We start from the raw sequence: 20736 nt of genomic DNA, 5'->3' as shown, positions 1-20736 counted from the left end.
ACAGCACCTCCAAAACCCGCGACCTCTACCACCTAGAAGGACAAGGGCAACAGGCGCACGGGAACACCACCACCTCCAAGTTCCCCTCCAAGTCACGCACCATCCTGACTTGGAAATATATCGGCGTTCCTTCATCATCGCTGGGTCAAAATCCTGGAACTCCCTCCTTAACAGCACTGTGGGAGCACCTTCACCACACGGACTGCAGCGGTTCAAGAAGGCGGCTCACCACCACCTTCTCCAGGGCAATTAGGGATTGGCAATAAATGCTGGCCTTACCAGTGACGCCCACATCCCAGGAATGAAACGAAACAAAAGGGCAGATTGACAGCACTCACAGGGAGTGGGACAAAATGGCAAAGGTGAAAAAGGTAAAGACTTGGGTTGGATCACCAGGCAGCAAAAATATCAAGCTCATGCGTCATTAATACACTGATTGAAGAACTGGATGGTCCTCCCGGAATTCTGAACAGAATCTGAACGGTATTATTCCTATCCTGCGTAAGTCAGTTGTTAAATTCACAGTAGAAATTAATCCACTGAATGTAACCATATAAAAATCTGACAGACGGACAGTCGGAAATATGCAAATTGTACATAACCCATTGGAATGAACAGGTTGGCTGAGCTAACTAGCCCGCTCTTGCCTTGCGCTGTTCTGCATTGTTATGATGAGGTTCCAACCTCTCTGAAGGGGAGATCCTGAGTGGTTACAAGACACTTCCCTCAAGGGGCAAGAAACAAAGTTGGTGGATGAGTAGCCCTACGTCCTAGTGACTGGGTACAGAGCTACATTGGCATGTAGTTGGGGGCAGGCCCAGACCTCATTGGGTGGAGAATGATGCATGAACGAGGAGAAAGTGGGAGGCAAAGAATTTACAAACAGCTGCCCGAGAATGGTCCAGGGCTGCTTGCTCTACAATCTTTTTCCAGAGGGAGGTAATTCGGCCCATTATGCCTATCCCACTCCCCCAATTATCCCATTACATTTTTCTCATCACCCTCCTGGTTTTTTTGACAATGATCTTAAACAAGAACATAAGAAATAGGAGCAGGAGTAGGCCATTCGGCCCTTTGAGCCTGCTCTGCCATTCAATGAGATCATGGCTGATCTTCTGTCTCAATTCCATTCACCGGCCTTATCGCCATATCCCTTGATGCCCTTACTAGTCAGAAATATATCGACTTCTGTTTTGAATATACCCAATGACTGAGCCTCCACAGCCCTCTGGGGTAGAGAATTCCAAAGATTCACCACCCTCTGTGTGAAGAAATTTCTTCTCATCTCAGTCCTGAATGGTCTACCCTTTATCCTGAGGCTGTGACCCCTGGTTCTAGACTCCCCAGCCAAGGGAAACATTTTCCCAGCATCCACCCTATCAAGCCCTGTAATAATTTTGTATGCTTCAATGAGATCCCCTCTCATTCTTCTGAATTCAAGAGAACACAGGCCTGGTTTACTTAATCTCTTCTCATACGACAGTCCCACCATCTCAGGAATCAATCTCGTGAACCTTTGTTGCACTCCCTCTATGGCAAGTATATCCTTCCTTAGGTAAGGTGACCAAAATTGTACACAGTACTCCAGGTATGGTCTCACCAAGGCCCTATATAATTGGAGTAAGACTTCTTTACTGCTGTACTCAAATCCTCTTGTAATGAAGGCCAGCATACCATTTGCCTTCCTAATGGCTTGCTGCACCTGCACATTCACTTTCAGTGACTCATGTACAAGGACCCCCAGGTCCCTGTGAGCATCTGCATTCCCCAATCTTTCAGCATTTAGGAAATACTCTGCCTTTCTGTTTTTTCTACCAAAGTGGATAACTTCACATTAATTCACATTATAATCCATCTGCCATGTTCTCACCCACTCACTGAGCCTGTCGAGATCCCCTTGAAGCCTCTTCACATCCTCTTCGCAACTGACACCTAGCTTTGTGTCATCAGCAAATTTGGAAATGTTACATTTAGTCCCCTCATCCAAATCATTGATATAGATTGTGAATAGCTGGGGCCCAAGCACCGATCCTTGCGGTCCCCCACTAGTCACAGCCTGCCATCCTGAAAAAGACCTGTTTATCCCTACTCTTTGTTTTCTGCCTGTTAACCAATTCTCAATCCATGTTAGTATATTACCCCCAATTCCATGTGCCCTAATTTTGTTCACCAACCTCTTGTGTGGGACCTTATCGAAGGCCTTCTGAAAATCCAGATACACCACATCTTCCGGTTCCCCTTTGTCTACTCCACTAGTTACATCCTCAAAGAACTCCAATAGGTTTGTCCAACAGGATTTCCCTTTCATAAATCCATGTTGACTCTGCCCAATCTTACTATTAGTTTCTAAGTGTCCAGTTATTGCATCCTTTATAATAGATTCCAGCATTTTCCTAACTACTGATGTGAGGTTAGCAGGTCTGTGGTTCCCCGTTTTCTCTCTCCCTCCTTTCTTAAATAGCGGGGTTACATTTGCTATCCTCCAATCTGCAGGAACCGTTCCAGAATCTATAGAATTTTGGAAGATGACAACCAATGTGTCCACTATCCCAATGGCCACCTCTTTCAAAACCCTAGGATGTAGGTCATCCGGTCCGTGGGATTTATCGACTTTTAGTCCCATTAATTTTGCTAGTATTGTTTTTTTACTAATAATAATTTCTTTAAGTTCCTCATTCTCACCATACCCTTGGTTTTCTCGTATTTCTGGGAGATTTTTTGTGTCTTTCTCCGTGAAGACAGAAACAAAGTATTTATTTAATTTCTCTGCCATTTCCTCATTCCCCATTATAAATTCTCCTGTCTCTGACTGTAAAGGACCTACATTTACCTTCGCCAGTCTTTTCCTTTTCACATACCTATAGAAGCTTTTACAATCTGTTTTTATATTTTTTGCTAGTTTGTGCTCATATTCCATTTTCCCTTTTCTTTATCAATTTCTTGGTCCCCCTTTGCTGATTTCTAAAAAGATCCCAATCTTCAGGCTGACCGCTTTTTCTGGCAACTTTATAAGGTTCCTCCTTTGACTTAATGCTAGCTTTAATTTCTTTTGTTAGCCATGGTTGGATGACTTTTCCTTTTGGGTTTTTATGCCCTAGAGGAATATATGTTTGTTGCAAATTTTGCATTATTTCCTTGAATGTTAGCCATTGTATGTCCACCTTCACACCTTTTAGTGTAGTCTCCCAATCTACCATGGCCAACTTGTCCCTCATACCCTTGTAGTTTCCTCTGTTTAGATTGAAAACCTTAGTTTCAGATTGGACTACATCACTCTCAAACTTAATATAAAATTCAATCATATTATGGTCACTTGTCCCTAAAGGCCCCTTTACCACAAGATTATTGATTAGCCCTTTCTCATTACACAGTACCAGATCCAGAACAGCCTGTTCCCTGGTTGGTTCCTCCACATACTGATCCAGGAAACCATCTCGCATGCATTCCAAGAATTTGTCCTCCACACCATTAGTGGTAATTTGATTTGCCTAGTCAATATGTAGATTAAAGTCCCACATGATTACTGTATTGCTCTTGTTACATGCACTTCTAATCTCTTGATTGATACTGTGCCCTACATTACCACGGCTGTTTGGTGGCCTATACACAACTCCCACCAATGTTTTCCGCCCTTTGCTGTTTCTTAGCTCCACCCAAACTGATTCCAGTTCTACATCACGATCTGCCAAGCCAAGATCTTTTATCTCTACCGTACCGATCTCATCCCTTATTAACAGCGCTACGCCACCTCCTTCTCCTTTTTGTCTGTCCTTCCTAAATGTTGAGTACCCTGGAACATTCAGTTCCCAGCTTTGGTTACCCTGCAACCATGTCTCTGTAATGGCAATTACATCATACCCATTTACTTCTATTAGTGCCATTAATTCATCCACCTTGTTGCGAATGCTACGTGCATTTAGATGAAGTGCCTTCAAATTTGCCTGTTTAATATTTTTCTGCACGTTGACCCTCTTTGCTGTTGGCCTTTGTTTCTGCTCCCTACTAGTTTTGCTGACTACTTTTCTAACTTGCACTTCCAGCTTTGTTTCTCTCTGTTCTGGGCCCACACTTAGGTTCCCAGCCCCCTGACAAACTAGTTTAAATCCTTCCCAACAGCACTAGCAAACCCCCCTGCGAGGATGTTGGTCCCAGTTCTGCTGAGGTGTAACCCGTCCAGCTTGTACAGGTCCCACCTTCCCCAGAATCGGTCCCAATGCCTCAGGAACTTAAATCCCTCCCTCCTACACCATCTCTCCAGCCACGCATTCATCTGGTCTATTCTCCTATTTCTGCTCTCGCTAGCACGGGGCACTGGGAGTAATCCTGAGATTACTACCTTTGAGGTCCTGCTGCTTTTTAATTTATTTTGTAGCTCCCTATATTCTGCTTGCAGGACCGCGTCCCTCTTTCTACCTATGTCGTTGGTACCGATATGGACCATGACCTCTGGCTGTTCAGCCTCCCCCTTCAGAATGTCCTGCAGCCGCTCAGTGACATCCTTGTCCCTCTGGTTACAAACACTTCTGCCACTGCAAACAGTTTCTCCCTATCTACTCTATCAAAACCCTTCATAATTTTGAAAATCTCTATTAAATCTCCTCTTGACCTTCTCTGTTCTAAGGAGAACAACCCTAGCTTCTCTAGTCTCTCTGGAACCACTCTAGTAAAACTCCATCAAGGCCTTGACATCCTTCCTAAAGTGGGGTGCCTAGGATTGGAAACAATACTCCAGTTAAGGCTTAACCTGTGATTTATGAAGGTTTAGCATATTTTCTTCTCCCCTGCACTTGCAGCACCCCCTGACTGAGATCTGGAGCTCATGAGGAAGAATTGCAAGCAGGAACCCGCACTCTGACACCTGCACGGGTGCAAAATGCAACACACCACAGTGCCCCCTTAAGCTTCACACGCGATGCTGGGCTAAGTGCAGGCCAATGCAGCCAATGCATAGGAGAGGTAACTTAATTGTCAGACCTATAACACTGCACAGCAGTCGGAGGCTGGTCGCCTCTCCTTCGCTGGTGTCACGTGGATTGTTCCTCCAAGACGGTGGCAACGGGATCCGAAGACCTATCGGGATGTGGAATTTCCTTCTTCTGGGCTCCACAGTAACAATCGGACTGAACGTTGCCTGGTTACCCACTAACTTTGTCACCAATTCATCGGGAATAGGCTGGGCCTGCAGGAAGAAACGGCAACAGAGTGTACAAAGAAGAAAAGGAAATTAACAATTCAATGGTCCACATTCCAAAATTCAAAACTACAATATAATCAGGAGCACACATTCGCTTCCGACAACACTGGCAGAAGACGTTATGGTTCAACAATATTCATAAGATGTTAAAGGACAGGAGGCATTAGCCAACAAGCATTTGACATTGGTTCGGTCTCCCATTTAAAATGAACGGGTTTGTGTCTCTGTTAAAATAAGGGACAGCTCAATGACAGTGGCAGGAATTAAGCCAAGATTCCAGCCTCTGCTTATCTCGCTGTCGTATGAGGTCGTGTTTGCCGAACCATTTTCTTTTGTTTTCGATGGGGTTAGAGCCAACTGTGCTTCACTGTCATCCTAATGGCAAACACTTGGTGCAGATGGTGCCGTGGAATTTCTCTCCCTCCTCCTCCCCCAGTAATTTTTTTAACTTTCCTTTTAGATTCCTCGCCCGCCACTCAGACAGGGTCTCACACATGGCTGGACAGTCATTACCCATGCCCCCTGTCCGAGCCTTTCCTGAGCCGCTATTTGCGAGGTGGCAAAGGGAGATTTCTCATCTGCTTCTGACTCACTTTCAGTGCTTTTCTACCACAGTTAAATTGGGAGATTTGCAGTGCGTCAACCGTGGTTCAGTGGGTGGCACTCTTGCCCGAGTCAGAAGGTTGTGGGTTCAAAACCCCCCCCTCCAAGAGACTTGAGCACAAAAATCTAGGCTGACACTCCAGTGCAGTGCTGAGGGAGTGCTGCACTGTCGGAGGTTCCATCTTTCAGATGAGACGTTAAATCGAGGCCCCGTCTGCCCTCTCAGGTGGACGTAAAAGATCCCACGGCACTATTTTGAAAAAGAGCAGGGGAGTTCCCCCTGATGTCCTGGGGCCAATATTTATCCCTCAATCAACATCACTAAAACAGATGATTATCACATTACTGTTTGTGGGAGCTTGCTGTGTACAAATTGGCTGCCGCGATTCTGACAATACAACAGTGACTACAGCCGTGATTTTTCCGGCGCTCAGAGAGCGGGTTTGGAGGCGGGTCAGAGTTTAAAGTCGTTTTGATTGACGGCGGGTTCGGAACCTGCCGTCATCCCGCCTTCACACAACCTTCCCAAATGTTGGGTCCCCGATTTGCGAATGGACCAGACACCTAGCGGCGGGAAACGGGTTAAAGGCAATTAACTGCCTATTAACAGGTACTTGTCAGCAATTTTCAGGATCTTTTTCAATTTTCCAACTTCTGGGTCGGGTTTTACGACGTCCGGACAACACGCCAGGTAAGTGTGACGTGTTGTGAGTCTGGTCTGATGTTTGTGAAAAGATGACAGCTGCAGAAGTGGTGTCAAGGATGCAATGTTGCACATGGTGAGTTTCAGAGCAAAGAAAATGTTGGTTACTGCATTTTTAATACATATACAGATTTCTTTAGCTTACAAGTTTTTAAATCCAACTGTATGTTCAGTGCCACCTCATTGGGAGAACCTCTCTCACCAGGGACAGATCGCTTCTGTCACCTCACCTGCAGCTGCCATCTATTCCAGCAACATCGGAGCCAATGAAACAATCAGACCTTGGTCCTCCGAATCCTTCCACAATCATCCCCAACAACAACATCACCAACCTCATCACCAACCTTCGCCGCCATCACCTGATGCTGCACTGGACACAGAGCATTAGCCCCTGACAACATTGCTGGCCGGGAGGCATCACCATGGCCAGACTTTCTTCACTTGATGCTGTAAACCCTGGCTGCCACATGATGCATCAGGTTGACACCATCCCACACCAGCACCGTAAAGCATCCCTTTAATGTCCAAGCCATTCCATGCACACACATCGCTATAGCGGGGGGTGGGGGGGAGTTATGACTGAACAATCACTGGAACTCAGTAAGACACTTCTCAATGTGCGCTCAGATCTGTCCAATAAGGGGCACTTTTGAAAAAGAGATTTCACTGTATGGCAACACATTACCAGAAACTTCACATGGACATTGGCTAAACCTCTCAAGTGCCCACCCTTGTGTGTTGTTAGTTGGTATGCTTGCAGTAGAATGAGGGTGAGTGTGAGGGGTGGCTAGTGAGATGGGGAAGTGATTAAGTAGATAGAGAGGGTTGGGTGGAGGTGCAAGGTAAGTTGGTGTCCTGGGGCGGTCTCTTCCGCCCTTGGAAGGGAAGAGAACATCCCTGCGTACTGTGAGTCATTGGAGAGCCTGTGCAGTGATTGTCAGTGTTTTCAGCACCTCAATGCTGTCAAACACTGAAAAATCAACCGTCAAAATAAAATTGTGCATTGTCCCTTTAAGGAAACCGGCAGATGATGCGTCATTAAATGACGTCATCAGACCTGCTTCCTGTTAATTGGCCGGTAAGCCCACAGGGCAGGCTCAACAAGGCCAATCAAGGGAAAATCACGTCTGCAGAGCGGAAGCAGCTGGGGGCGGGACCGGAACCCGGAAACCAGCTGACCCGCCCCCCATCCTGACACCGTTGAGAAAATCGCGGCCTACACTTCAAAAAGTACTTCATTGGCTGTAAAGCACTTTAAGACATCCTGAGGTCATGAAAGGCGCTATAGAGATGCAAGACTTTCCTTTTTGCAGTGCACAGCGGGTTACAAGGTGCAGACAGATTATGGTAGAATACACACTGGATAAAGGTATCTTTTCTCTCCATCAGCTTCTGGCACTGGCCAATAAAAGAGGGGAGGATGTTTGACAAGAGGGTAAACTGTATGTGCTGGGGATGGAAGGGGATTTTTCCTCTCTTTGAACTTTTAAAATTCTCCCCAGCCTCTCTGAAGGTGCTAACTCCCTTAGGAAATCTGATTCCATGGGCTGCGAGACCTTTTGGTACATTGGCCAAGAAGCTGGGCTTCATGTGTGAGCTTTGACAATGAGCGAGAGGAGGCTTGCTAACCATGGGGGGCCTCACAGCTGAGCACAACCCTGCATTTATCCGACATTCACATACGTACTTTCAGGAGGGGTCCCAGGACTCCAATGAACCGTGGCAATTTATTTCACCCCTCTCTAACCCAGGGTGTTACATAGGTCCCTCAAGTCTGTTCCACCATTCAATTAGATCATGGCTGATCTGTATCTCACCTCCATGTACCTGCCTTAGCCTCATATCCCTTAATACCCCCGCCTAACAAAAATCTATCAATCTCAGTTTTGAAATTTTCAACTGACCCCCAGCATCAAACAGCTTTTTGGGGGAGAGAGTTCCAGATTTCCACTGCCCTTTGTGTGAAGAAGTGCTTCCTGACATCACCCCTGAACGGCCTAGCTCTAGTTTTAAGGTTACGCCCCCTTGTTCTGGACTCCCCCCACCAGAGGAAATACTTTCTCTGTATCTACTCTTTATCCCTTTATCGTTTTAATCACCTCAATTAGATTCCCACTCAATCCTTTAAACTCTGGGGAATACAAACCAAGTTTATGCAATCTGTCCTCATAATTTAACTCTTTAAACCCCGGTATAATTTGGGTGAATCTGCGCTGCACCCCCTCCAAGACCAATATATCCTTTCTGAGGTGTGGTGTTCAACAAAGCTCGAGGAACAGCACCTCATCTTTCAATTAGGCACTTTACAGTCAACATCGAGTTCAACAATTTCAGACTATAACCTCGGCCCCTATTTTTTTTTTCCTTTACCTTTTTTTTCCCTCACATGGCAGCTGTTGACGATTCTGCCATCGCCATTTACACTTCATCTAGAGTCATCTTTTGTTTCTTAACTTGTCCCGTTACCATCTCCTTTTGCTTTGCACCATCATCCCTTTTGTCTCTTAATCTCTCCTGCCTTCCATCCTATCACAGACCTTCCCTTTTGTTCTTTCCTCCCCTCCCCCCTCTCCCTGCCCCTACACTTGCTTAAAAATCTGTTACATCTCCAACTTTTTCCAGTTCTGAGGAAGGGTCATCGACCTGAAACATTAACTCTGTTTCTCTCTCTACAGACGCTGCCTGACCTGCTGAGTGTTTCCAACATTTTCTGTTTTTATTTCAGATTTCCAGCATCTGCAGTATTTTGCTATTCTATTAGCCTTTTTGATTAATGTTTGTACCTGTGCACTAACTCTTAGTGACTTCTATACGTGGACACCTCGATCTCTTTTCTCCTCCACGGCTCCAAGTCTCTCCCCACTAAGAAAATCATGGTGTGTTGTGGCCAAATGTAGTCCAGCCTTGGATCAGATTACTCAAGTACTGACCAGGGATTGAAACTGGGATTTCCTAGTCTTTGTGGCTCAGACTTTGCCCTTGGATTTTTAACCTGCTGGATTTATTGTGGGATGGCACAAAAATTTACTCCTTTGCTTGTGCCAAAGTTTTACTTCGAAAAACCTTTAACGACACAATAAATTAACCTGCAAAACAATCCACGGCGCTGCTTTCTCAACAGCATCACCTCGTGTTATGCACAGGAACTGCTGTCTTTCCTGTGCTGATTTTTATCAAGCCATTTTCTAAGATTGATCACACACAGACTGCGGAAGTCGTTCTCACCACAGGCTCATTGTGGGAAGGGCTGAGTCGTGCTGCTAACTTTTAATGAATGCAGGCTCTGGTGGGCCCAGTGATGTGTCGGCTCTAACACGTTAGGCGTACCGGGAGCTTGCTAAAATGAAGTTGGGCAATTAGAATCAGTGACAACATCCAGTGTTTGTCAGATGAGGGTTGCACTTGTAGCCCTGCTCTCACCCCAGAAACAGAAGCTAATGCTTGTGAGGTTGTCTGAGTTGCTGCCACTCCCAATAGTCTGTGCCTGCGGTTCAGGAGGTCAGATTGAGAGATCATCAGTGTAAGAATATAGCTATGTTGTGAAGGAATAAGCCATATAACCTATTCAGAAAGATACATTGGCCTAGAAATTCAGTTGGCTGCGCCAGCCGTTAGCGCCTTAGGAGGAGTAGATCTCGAGCGCTAGGCGCTTAGCGCCCGGGCGCAGCGCGATCTGCGCCTCGCCCCAACTTCAGTAGACATTTAGCGTCGGCGCAAAGTCATTGCGCGCGCTTATCTGCGCGCGCAGATCATGACGTCATTTCGTCGTGCAACGCCCTTTGTGCGCCCGGAACCGGAACTTCACTCGCGCCGCCCCATTGTGCGCCTGGCGGCCCGAACGACTGTGAAGTGGAACGGTACACAGCCGAGGCGGGCCGCGGGGAGCGCAAATTAAAGGGCACTCCTGCAGTAGAAAAGGCAGCCGTTTTGCAACACTCCTTCTTTGGGAGGAGGAGGAGGAGGAGGAGACAAACTGATGGAGAGAAGCCCTCCCCAAAAACACAAATACACTAGTCTCGGCCTTTCAAAAAAACAAATCCACCCTCCCCCTTTAAGAGCTCACTGGAGCCAGAGTGTCTGCCGGCAATCAGCAGCTCGCCGCACCTGCCCTGCGCCCAACTTCCGGTGTTAGCGCCCCGGGCTGCCGGCTTAGCGCCTAATGATAGTCGTGCATCGCCTGTTTTAGCGCAGCAGCAACCTCTTAGGGCGATGCAACTGAATATCGGCGAAGGGGGCTCGACTTTGCGCCGGGCGCAAACTTTAGCGGCCGCCCGACTTTACCGCCCCAAAAGTGGCGATAATGAATTTCTAGGCCATTATCTTTTGAAAGAATTCTGGTCTTATTAAAACATGACAAACTGGGTCTGGAAATCGAGAAACCGAACTGTGAAAAAGCTGTGAAATCATTCTGGCTATAGAGATAAGATAGTTGTTGACACTGAATCAATAACCTTATTGAAACAGAAGGTTAAAGGCTCCGGTAAGCTGACCCTTTCAGAATGAAACAATGGTTCACCCTGGACAAGGTGTTCTAATTTACACTTCGTAAAGAAGCACATAAAAGTAAGAAACATCTGCCTTCATAAAAATGACATCAGGTAAAAAACACACCTGCCGTAACACTGTTTTTTATGGTAAACTTAGAACACCTAGAGAAAAGACATAGGGGGAGAAATTGGGTGAGTAGCGCCACCTGTTAGCACCTAAAGAGGCAGTCAGTGGCTGTAGCGCCACTGGCTGCGTCTCCCGCGATATTCAGTAGGGGCGCTAATGGTGGCGTTAGGCTTTTGCGCTGCGCCGCCACCGATGATGTCATCGGCGTGCGCAGCGCCCCATTCGTGCCCCGTTCGCGATATTTGGTAGCAAACGCCGCAGTTGTGCCGCTTGCTACCCGCGCCCGGTTCACGGGGCCTTACTGTGCCGGCAGCGGCGCAAGTTAAGGTGGAGGTGCGGGGCGGCCGCTTTTTTGGCGGCCGCCTGCCAGCACCTCCGTCCCCGGCCTCCTAACCCCCCCTCCCCCCGCGGCATTGCCGGCTGTTTCCCGAGAGCCCGGCACTTCTCCTTGGTGCCGGGCTCATTTGCCGGCACTCGTGATCGGGGATCGCGCTGTTGCAGGCACCTCCCCCTTAACAGTGGGAGGAAGGCCTGCAGTACCGCAGCGTGCCGTGCCGCAGTGTGTGGCGCTGCGGCACGTTGCGCTGCGATAATCAGTTTCAGCGCCCTAAGAGGGACGTGGAGCGCCTCGAGCCTCGCCCCGTCTCCCTCGAGCGGCACTGGAACTGAATTTCTGGCGATCGGAATTACTCCGATCGCTGCGCTAAATCCTGCGCTCAGGCGACTTTTGCGCCACTTTGGCGCCCCAGCCCAATTTCTAGGCCATAATTCTGTAATACTACCAGCTGAGGTGACTGCAAGAATTGCAGGGGTCTGCAGAGAAATGACTAGAGATAAATAGCTTACATCAGCAGAAAACCTTAAAGGAAATACCACTGGAAAAGGGTATAAATATTGAACTCTCAAATGGGATAGTAGACTCGCTTTAAAGGGGCAAAGCACTTCTCGGCTTCAGAGGCGGCTCTGTAAATCTCCAACTCTTTGTACCTTGGGGATCAAAGGTATTTGATTTTGGTGGATATCCTGAATAGAATAAGAACTGTAAAACTGTAGTGAAGTTAAGATTTGAGAGTAAGGTTCTCTGATAATAGGATTGTAAGCTTTCTCTTTTTGGAACTGTTAATGTTGCGATTGACTCACCAACTGTAAATTACATGTCGGTTCTTTAATAAATCTTTATATTTTTAGAATTGTCTCACATAAGACTTCTGTATCAAACTCGCGAACTCAATCTCTGTACACTCTTTGGTGAGGAGTTGCAGAATTCTGGGTGAGTTTTCCAGACCCTCATAATATCCGGAACGTTACAGTCTAGCTAAACTTATTAAAAGTGCTATCTGGAGGACGGTAACATTTTCAGGCTGTTCCTTTCCTTTAGGGAGAGATAGTCCGGACCTTTAGACTCAATTAAGTGTCTTTAGGATTCGGCTACCTCAAACTTTAGTTGAAAGTGAACGTCTGGGGAATATGCCTGATCCGGGGTAGCCCTAAAGGGGCTAGGACTAGTAATTATCCCTTCAATGTTTTGACGTTTTTAATACGGGACAAAGACCAAACAGCTAATATTGGAATTCTGGTTAAACAACATGAGTAGATCAGAATCGGTTCAAACTGTGTGCTCGTAGATCCTATGTTTGACCACAACTGAGTAATGCCATAACTCAGGAAGATAAAAGATAAGAAGCAAAGGTTGCTGAGATACCATTGGAATATAAGTATATATTGCCTCTCCCTGTTCCTTCTGCCAAAATGCATCACCTCACACTTCTCTGTATTAAATTCCATCTGCCACTTGTCTGCCCATTCTGCTAGCCTTTCTATCTCCATTGGAATAGGGGGGATAGCATTGGAATAGGGAGATAGCATTGGAATAAGGGAGATAACATTGGAATAAGGGAGATAACATTGGAATAAGGGAGATAACATTGGAATAAGGGAGATAACATTGGAATAAGGGAGATAACATTGGAATAAGGGAGATAACATTGGAATAAGGGAAATAACATTGGAATAGGGAGATAGCATTGGAATAAGGGAGATAACATTGGAATAAGGGAGATAACATTGGAATAGGGAGATAGCATTGGAATAAGGGAGATAACATTGGAATAGGGAGACAGCATTGGAATAAGGGAGATAACATTGGAATAAGGGAGATAACATTGGAATAAGGGAGATAACATTGGAATAAGGGAGATAACATTGGAATAGGGAGATAACATTGGAATGGGGGCTATCTTTGGAATAGGGAGATAACATTGGAATAAGGGAGATAACATTGGAATAGGGGATATCTTTGGAATAGGGAGATAGCATTAAAGCTCAGCAAGACTTAGACAATGTGTAGTTGATGATGAGAATGCAACCTGATGTAACTTTTGGAATAGACAGTGGAATTTTCTGCGTAACCAACTATATGGAATGCTCATTTTCCGACATAGTATAATTGAGGGACACAAAGCAAAACTCAGTTAGGAACTTTAGCTACCTTCAAGGTGAGGTACCATGAACGGTCTGGACACGATTCCCAGGGAGTTCTTTATTCGTGAGTTTTTAGATGTAGGACTGCGTGTACTGCTCTGTATGAAGTCTTTAGATGAATGTTTTGAAACAATAATAAATATGGTTAATGGTCAGACACATGGCTGTCCCTAGCTTCCCTGAATCTGTTATTATGAGTAAGGATTATCCAACAGTCAGTTTGTGCGCAGTTTCAATGTACCGATTCCTCAAGTCAAAATATAACACAGCTATTTCTTAACATAACGTTCCTGCTGGCTGAGTGGTAAAAGCACCAAGTGGTGTGGCACTGAGGCACATAGATCAGGAAGATCCCAATTTCAGTCCCCAGTCTGTGCTGAGTTAGCTGAGTTGAACTGGCAGCAGTTTGGAGCAACGCAGCTGATCTCAGTGACCCCTGTGCTTGGGGGGTCGGGGGGGGAAGAGTTAGCCTGAGTTCCGGGTCCTGATTTCTCTCCAATAATGCCCTGCTGGAATGTGCAGGTGTGCCGATGTCAGACATTAACAGGCACAGCTCAGCTGTGATTCTCCTCATGCCCGAATAGCTCAGCTGTGATTCTCCCCATGGCCCAAATAGCTCAGCTGTGATTCTCCCCATGGCCCGAATAGCTCAGCTGTGATTCTCTCCATGGCCAAATAACTCGGCTATGATTCTCCCCATGGCCTGAATAGCTCAGCTGTGATTCTCCCTATGCCCGAATAGCTCAGCTGTGATTCTCCCCATGGCCCGAATAGCTCAGCTGTGATTCTCCCCATGGCCCGAATAGCTCAGCTGTGATTCTCCCTATGCCTGAAAAGCTCAGCTGTGATTCTCCCCATGCCCTAATAGCTCAGCTGTGATTCTCTCCATGGCCAAATAACTCGGCTATGATTCTCCCCATGGCCCGAATAGCTCAGCTGTGATTCTCCCCATGGCCCAAATAGCTCAGCTGTGATTCTCCCCATGGCCCGAATAGCTCAGCTGTGATTCTCCCCATGGCCCAAATAGCTCAGCTGTGATTCTCCCCATGGCCCGAATAGCTCAGCTGTGATTCTCCCCATGGCCCGAATAGCTCAGCTGTGATTCTCCCCATGGCCCAAATAGCTCAGCTGTGATTCTCCCCATGCCCGAATAGCTCAGCTGTGATTCTCCCCATGGCCCGAATAGCTCAGCTGTGATTCTCCACATGGCCCAAACAGCTCAGCTGTGATTCTCCCCATGGCCCGAACAGCTCAGTTGTGATTTCCCCCCCGTGCCCGAATAGCTCTACTGTGATTCTCCTCATGGCCAAATAACTCGGCTGTGATTCACTATCTGGGCTGATGTACAGAATAGCCAATGCAGCTGGAAATGCACAGCTGGCCAGTCAGCATCTGTAAAGAGAAAAGGTTTATTGAGGTGAGCTTTCACCAGAACCAAATGGCCAAATAGGTAAGTCTATCACACCGTAAGTCACTGGTGCCAGGCGAGGGAGGGGACAGCTGGTGCGGGACAATAATATTTAGTCAATAAAAGGAACCAGGGATGGAGTGTGACATGGCAGTGTTGTTTGGAAACATCCTCAATATCCTTGCAAAACTCAGCTTCAAGGGAAGAAACCCTCTTACGGGCCTTTTTTCCCCCGCTGGTCTCCAATGGAGAGCAGGGTGTGGCTTGTGTTATTAATTCTACACGGTGGCAAGTTATGTAATTGCGATGGAATCGGTGAGCTGCTGCTGTGCTGCGTCCTTACCTGAAGGCCCAGACGGACTCTCTTGATCACCGCAGATGCTGGGAAGATGGTCTGCACCTTTGGGACAAGTGTGCTGCTCACGACGCCCCCTTCTGGGCCAATCCACTCGCTGTCTTGCCTGATGCGAGAGACGACGGCAAAATAGAGCGGGAAGTCCATGGAGATGATACGGCAGACTCGCTTCCGCCCCAGCTCCTCCGGGCAGTCAAGGTCTGTGTGAACACAAAGCACAGTCAGCACAAAGCAGCGTCTGACACGGCATTTATTACTGGGTAATGGTTAGTGTGGTGGTTACATTACTGGACGAATAATCCAGAGAACGAGAGCTCAAATCCCACCATAGCAGTTTGAGAATTTGAATTCAGTTTAATAAAATTATGGACTTAAGAACATAAGAAATAGGAGCAGGAATAGGCCGTTCGGCCCTTCAAGCCTGCTCCACCATTCAATAAGATCATGGCTGATCTTCGACCTCAACTCCACCTCCCCGCACTGCCCCCATATGCCTTGGTTCCCCTAGAATCCAAAAATTTCTCAATCTCAGTCTTGAATATACTCAACGACTGAGCCTCCACAGCCCTCTGAGGTAAATAAAAAGGTGGTATCAGTAAATGTGACCAGGAAGCTTTCGGATTGTCGTAAAAACCCATCTGGTTCACTGATGTCCTTTAGAGAAAGAAATCTGCCGCCCTTACCCGGTCTGGCCTATTAGTGACTCCAGACTTATAGCAATGTGGTTGACTCTTAACTGCCCTCTGAAATGGTCTAGCAAGTCACTCAGTTGTAACAAACCGTTACCCCACCAGCACCTTCTCAGGGTAACTAGGTATGGGCAATAAATGCTGGCCATCCAGCGATGCCCACATCCCAAGAATGGATTTTAAAATAAGTCCCAGCAGCTCCAACAGAGCAAAGGGAGGGGCAATGGATGAAACAGAACCCACTAATATCAGACTCTAACCAAAGAAAGAAAGACTTGCATTTATATGGTGCCTTTCACGACCACCAGACGTCCCAAAGCACTTTACAGCCAATTAAGTACTTTTTGCAGTGTAGTCACTGTTGTAATGTAGGAAACACAGCAGCCAATTTGCACACAGTAAGCTCCCACAAACAGCAATGTGATAATGACCAGATAATCTGTTTTTTTAGTGCTGTTGATTGAGGGATAAATATTAGCCAGGACACCGGTCCTGTTATCTCCCCTGCTCTTCTTCGAAATAGTGCCATGGGATCTTTAACATCCACCTGAGAGAGCAGACAGGGCCTCGGTTTAATATCTCATCTGAAAGACGGCACCTTCGACAGTGCAGCACTCCCTCAGCACTGCACTGGGAGCATCAGCCTAGATGTTTGTGCTCAAGTCCCTGGAGTGGGACTTGAACCCACAACCTTCTGACTCAGAGGCGAGTGTGCTGCCCACTGAGCCACGGCTGACACCATGCGCACCAGCATTGCCCAGTCTGGGGGAGGGTCAAGTTACGGTTAAAATTAAACGTGGATCCAAACATCAATCTGGTTTTAACAGTTACACTGGTCTCCTTCTTCATATTTATTTCTCCACAATCTTTTAGAAGAACTCTGCCCAGCGAGGGGAGGGATAATCAGTGCTGGTAAATATTTTACCCGACGGAGAAAGGGGGTGTTTATCCGATGGAGAAAGGGGCTGTTTCCCCAGCAGGGAAAGGGGGTGTTTATCCAAAATTCTGAGGTGAATTGTAATTCCCGAAACCACAAATAATCCTCAAAATTGGACTCTTCAAAACTACTCTTACTCAACTGAATTTGGAAACTGCCGGTGCTACAAAGTGAAAAACCTGATGCAAGGTTATCGCAGAACAAGCCAACGTGTGTTGAGATGTATTTGAACAGTATTTTCACAGCCCCTTCCACCCACCCCCCACCCCATGTCCCGCACCCAAACACACAGGCACCTTCATCCATTCCATTCAGGAGCTGCTCCAACTGTTCCATTCCATATCGGTTGCGGTGCTCCTTCCACGATGATCCGTTCTCACTGCGCAGGACGACGAGCTCCCGCTCTGGGTGTTCCACGGAGGCGAAATGCGGAATTTCCACAATGACAGGCCTAAATAACGAGAGAAAAACGGGAGAAAGAACGAGAGATAGTGAGAAAGAGAGCGACAAGGAGCGAAGAAATAGAAAGGGTAACGGCGGAAAGAAAGGGAGAAAAGGAGCAAGAAACAGAAAAAGATTGACAGAGTGATAGAGAGAAAAAGAACAAGAGAGAATGAGCAGAGGAGCAAGATTGACAGAAAGAAAGGCAGAGACAAAGAGAAGCATTCAATTTTCAGATTTTTAAAAATTGAATGGCTCAAAATCCTTTAATTAGGACTTTCGTAGAGAAGATTCTCACTAGTCTTTAAAGAGAAAGTTTCATAAATAAACAGATGGATTCACAGCAGAGTTGAGGGCAGTGTGCGGAAGGTAAATCAGCTGAACTCCACCACTGCCAATGAACCAGAACACTGCTCATGATCTAAACACTGCCCGTGATCCAGAACATGACTTTTGATCCAGAACACTGCCCGTGATCCAGAACATGGCTTTTGATCCAGAACACCGCCCGTGATCCAGAACACTGCCCGTGATCCAGAACACTGCGATCTAGAACAAGGCTCCGGATCTGGAACATCAACCCTGATCTAGAACACCGCCCATTATCCCGAACACTGTGATCCAGAACAAGGCGCCTGAGCTAGAACAAGGCTCCTGATCTAGAATTGGTTCCTGATCTAGAACACCACACATTACCCAGAACACTGTGATCTAGAACAAGGCTCCCGATCTAGAACATCACCCCTGATCTAGAACACCGCCCATTATCCAGAACACTGTGATCTAGAACAAGGCTCCTGATCTGGAACATCACCCCTGATCTAGAACCCCACAATTGATCTAGAATCCAGAACAATGGCCTTAATCCAGAACAATGCCCGTGATCCAGAACACTCCCCGTGATCCAGAACACTGCACTTGATCCAGTACACTGCCCATTCTCAGCTCCAGTTTGAGTACTGTTGTATGATGCTATGGCGACTGAACACAGGACAATTGTTATTGGCTTTTGAAGATAAACAAATACAAACATTTGGAAGGCAAAGGCAGGTATAGAACATTTTACCAATTCTGAAAGTTAATCAAAACTTTGTGTTCAGAAATTCTCAATCCAGAATATAGCTGAAATTGTTTTTAACTGATCACGTGATTATTGTTTTAATTCTATCTTGTTAAAGGATGTGTCAAGATTTCTCTGTGAGGAGTGACTTGTGTTACTTTGGCAAGTTCTTCTCCTGATTTATGAATATGGTCCCTTATTCCAGATCCTTCAATTGCTGGAACAGTCTAGTTCTATCTACTCTGTCCCATCCCTTCATGAAAGAGGCCCTCCCTGATTTAGAAACACAGCCCAGCATTAACGGAACATCACCCTATATTCCCAGCAGTAGTGCTACTTCCAAAGCAGCTGGTTATGCAACATGTACCGACACAATCACATGGCAGCCATTTACTTCACATACCGAGACTTTACCTGGGGAGCATTTATAACGATTGACGCCACCTAAACATTTTGGTACACTAGTGGATCTCCCGTGTGCTGCTCAGGGTAGACTGGAGGTTTTATAAGGGCAGGAGCGTGATAGGATGTGATATACATGTATTAGGCTGCTGCTAAGGAGTGTGTGACTCTGTGACAAGGCAGATTTTCCTTCCTAGGTCAATTAGAGGTCAGACTTATTTTTCTTCTCCAGAGAAGTGTGAGGTGATGCATTTTGGCAGAAGGAGAGGCAATATACACTTAATGGCACAGTTTTAAAGAGTGTGCAAGGACAGAGGGACCTGGGAGTTAATGTGCATAGGTCCCTGAAGGTGGTGGGATATATTGAGAGAGTGGTTGCCAAAGCATATAGGACCTTGGGCTTCATAAATAGAGGTATTGAGTACAAAAGTAGAGAAGTTACGTTGAGCCTTTATAAAGTGCTGGTTAGGCCAAAACTGGAGTATTGCGTCCAGTTCTGGTCACCACACTTTAGGAAGGATGTGAAGGTCCTTGAGAGGGTGCAGAAGAGATTTACCAGAATGGTTCCGGGGATGGGAGATCTTAGCTACAAGGACAGGTTGGAGAAGCTGGATTTGTTTTCATTACAGCAAAGGAGGTTGAGGGCTGATTTGATAGAGGTGTACAAGATTATGACGGGTTTGGATAGGCTGGACGGGGAAAGGCTGTTCCCACTAGTTGATGGTACAAGGACTAGGGGACACAGATTTAAGGTTTTGGGCAAGAGATACAGGGGGGATGTGAGGGAAAACTTTTTACGCAGCGAGTGGTGATGACCTGGAATTCGCTGCCGACGGAAGTGGTGGAAGCGGAGACACTCGGGGAAAAATTCAGTTGGTTGCGCCTCCCGTTAGCGCCTTAAGAGGGCGCTAACGGGACGCAAACAAACTAGCGCCCGGGCGAGGCACTGCCCACGCCTCCCGCAAAATTCAGCGGGAGGTTACTGGTGGCACTAACCGGTAGCGCTGCACCGCTGGCGATGACATCATTGGCGTGCGCAGTGCCCCGCTCACACCCCGGCCACGATCTTCGGGGGCGCCCCTGACTTACCGCCAGACGCTATGTCCGACAGGGTCAGGGGGGCGTACCTGTGGCCGGGGAGGTGCAATTTAAAGGCGAGGTGTGGGGCGGCCATTTTTGTTGCTGGCCGCCTGCCAGCACCTGCCTGCGCTTCCATCCCAGACCTCCTGAAACGCCCCCCATCCCCCGCGGAGTGCCGGCTGCGCTCCAAGAGCCCGGCACTTCTCTTGAGTGCCGGGCTCTTTTGCCTGCACTCCCGATCCCTGGGGTCCAGCTGGGCCCCAGGTCGCGCTGCACAAGGCCCCTCCCCTTTAAGAAGGGGAGGAAGGCCTGCAATACTGCAGCGCGACGTGCCGCAGCGTGTGGCACTGCGGCACATAACATCGCAATATTGACTCACAGCGCCCCAAGAGGGATGCGGGGCACTTCCAGTAGTGCCCCGCTTCCCTCTTGGGGCGCAACCACTCAATTTCCGGCGCGGGGATGCTAATTTTTCCGGGGCGCTACTTTTAGCGTTTGGGGCGTTGCTCAATTTTTAGCCCTGACTTGCCGGACTACGGGGATAGAGCGGGGGGAATGGGACTGACTGGATTGTTCTACAGAGAGCTGGCATGGACTCGATGGGCCGAATGGACTCCTTCTGTGCCGTTATGACTCTATGGGCTAAAAATTGAGGGCGCTAACTTCGCCGGGGCGCCCCGGAAAAATGAGCAAATGAACAAAAATGGCCGCCCCGCACCTCACCTTTAAATTGCGCCTCCCCGGCCGCAGGTACGCCACCCTGACCCCG

General features: G+C 47.3%; 1 protein-coding gene across 9 annotated transcripts in view; it reads right to left on the bottom strand.

The window, feature by feature from the left end:
• The window catches only part of LOC147098019 (ankyrin-1-like), a 378257-nt gene that overhangs the window by 97398 nt on the left and 260123 nt on the right, over positions 1-20736 (bottom strand). For all 9 annotated transcript variants that reach the window (XM_085971217.1, XM_085971219.1, XM_085971218.1 and 6 more), the window contains 3 exons: positions 17281-17435; positions 15347-15558; positions 4975-5179 (listed from right to left, as the gene is read on the bottom strand). In XM_085971217.1, coding sequence (XP_085827343.1) covers positions 4975-5179; positions 15347-15558; positions 17281-17435 — 572 coding nt within the window. The remainder of the gene's footprint in view (positions 1-4974; positions 5180-15346; positions 15559-17280; positions 17436-20736) is intronic.

Source organism: Somniosus microcephalus, chromosome 30 (assembly GCF_052327205.1).
Source record: "Somniosus microcephalus isolate GS21.2 chromosome 30, FLI_Smic_1.0, whole genome shotgun sequence".
Lineage (NCBI taxonomy): Eukaryota > Metazoa > Chordata > Chondrichthyes > Squaliformes > Somniosidae > Somniosus > Somniosus microcephalus.
The sequence above is the reverse complement of the archived record's forward strand: the minus strand, read 5'-3'. Positions and strand labels throughout refer to the sequence as shown.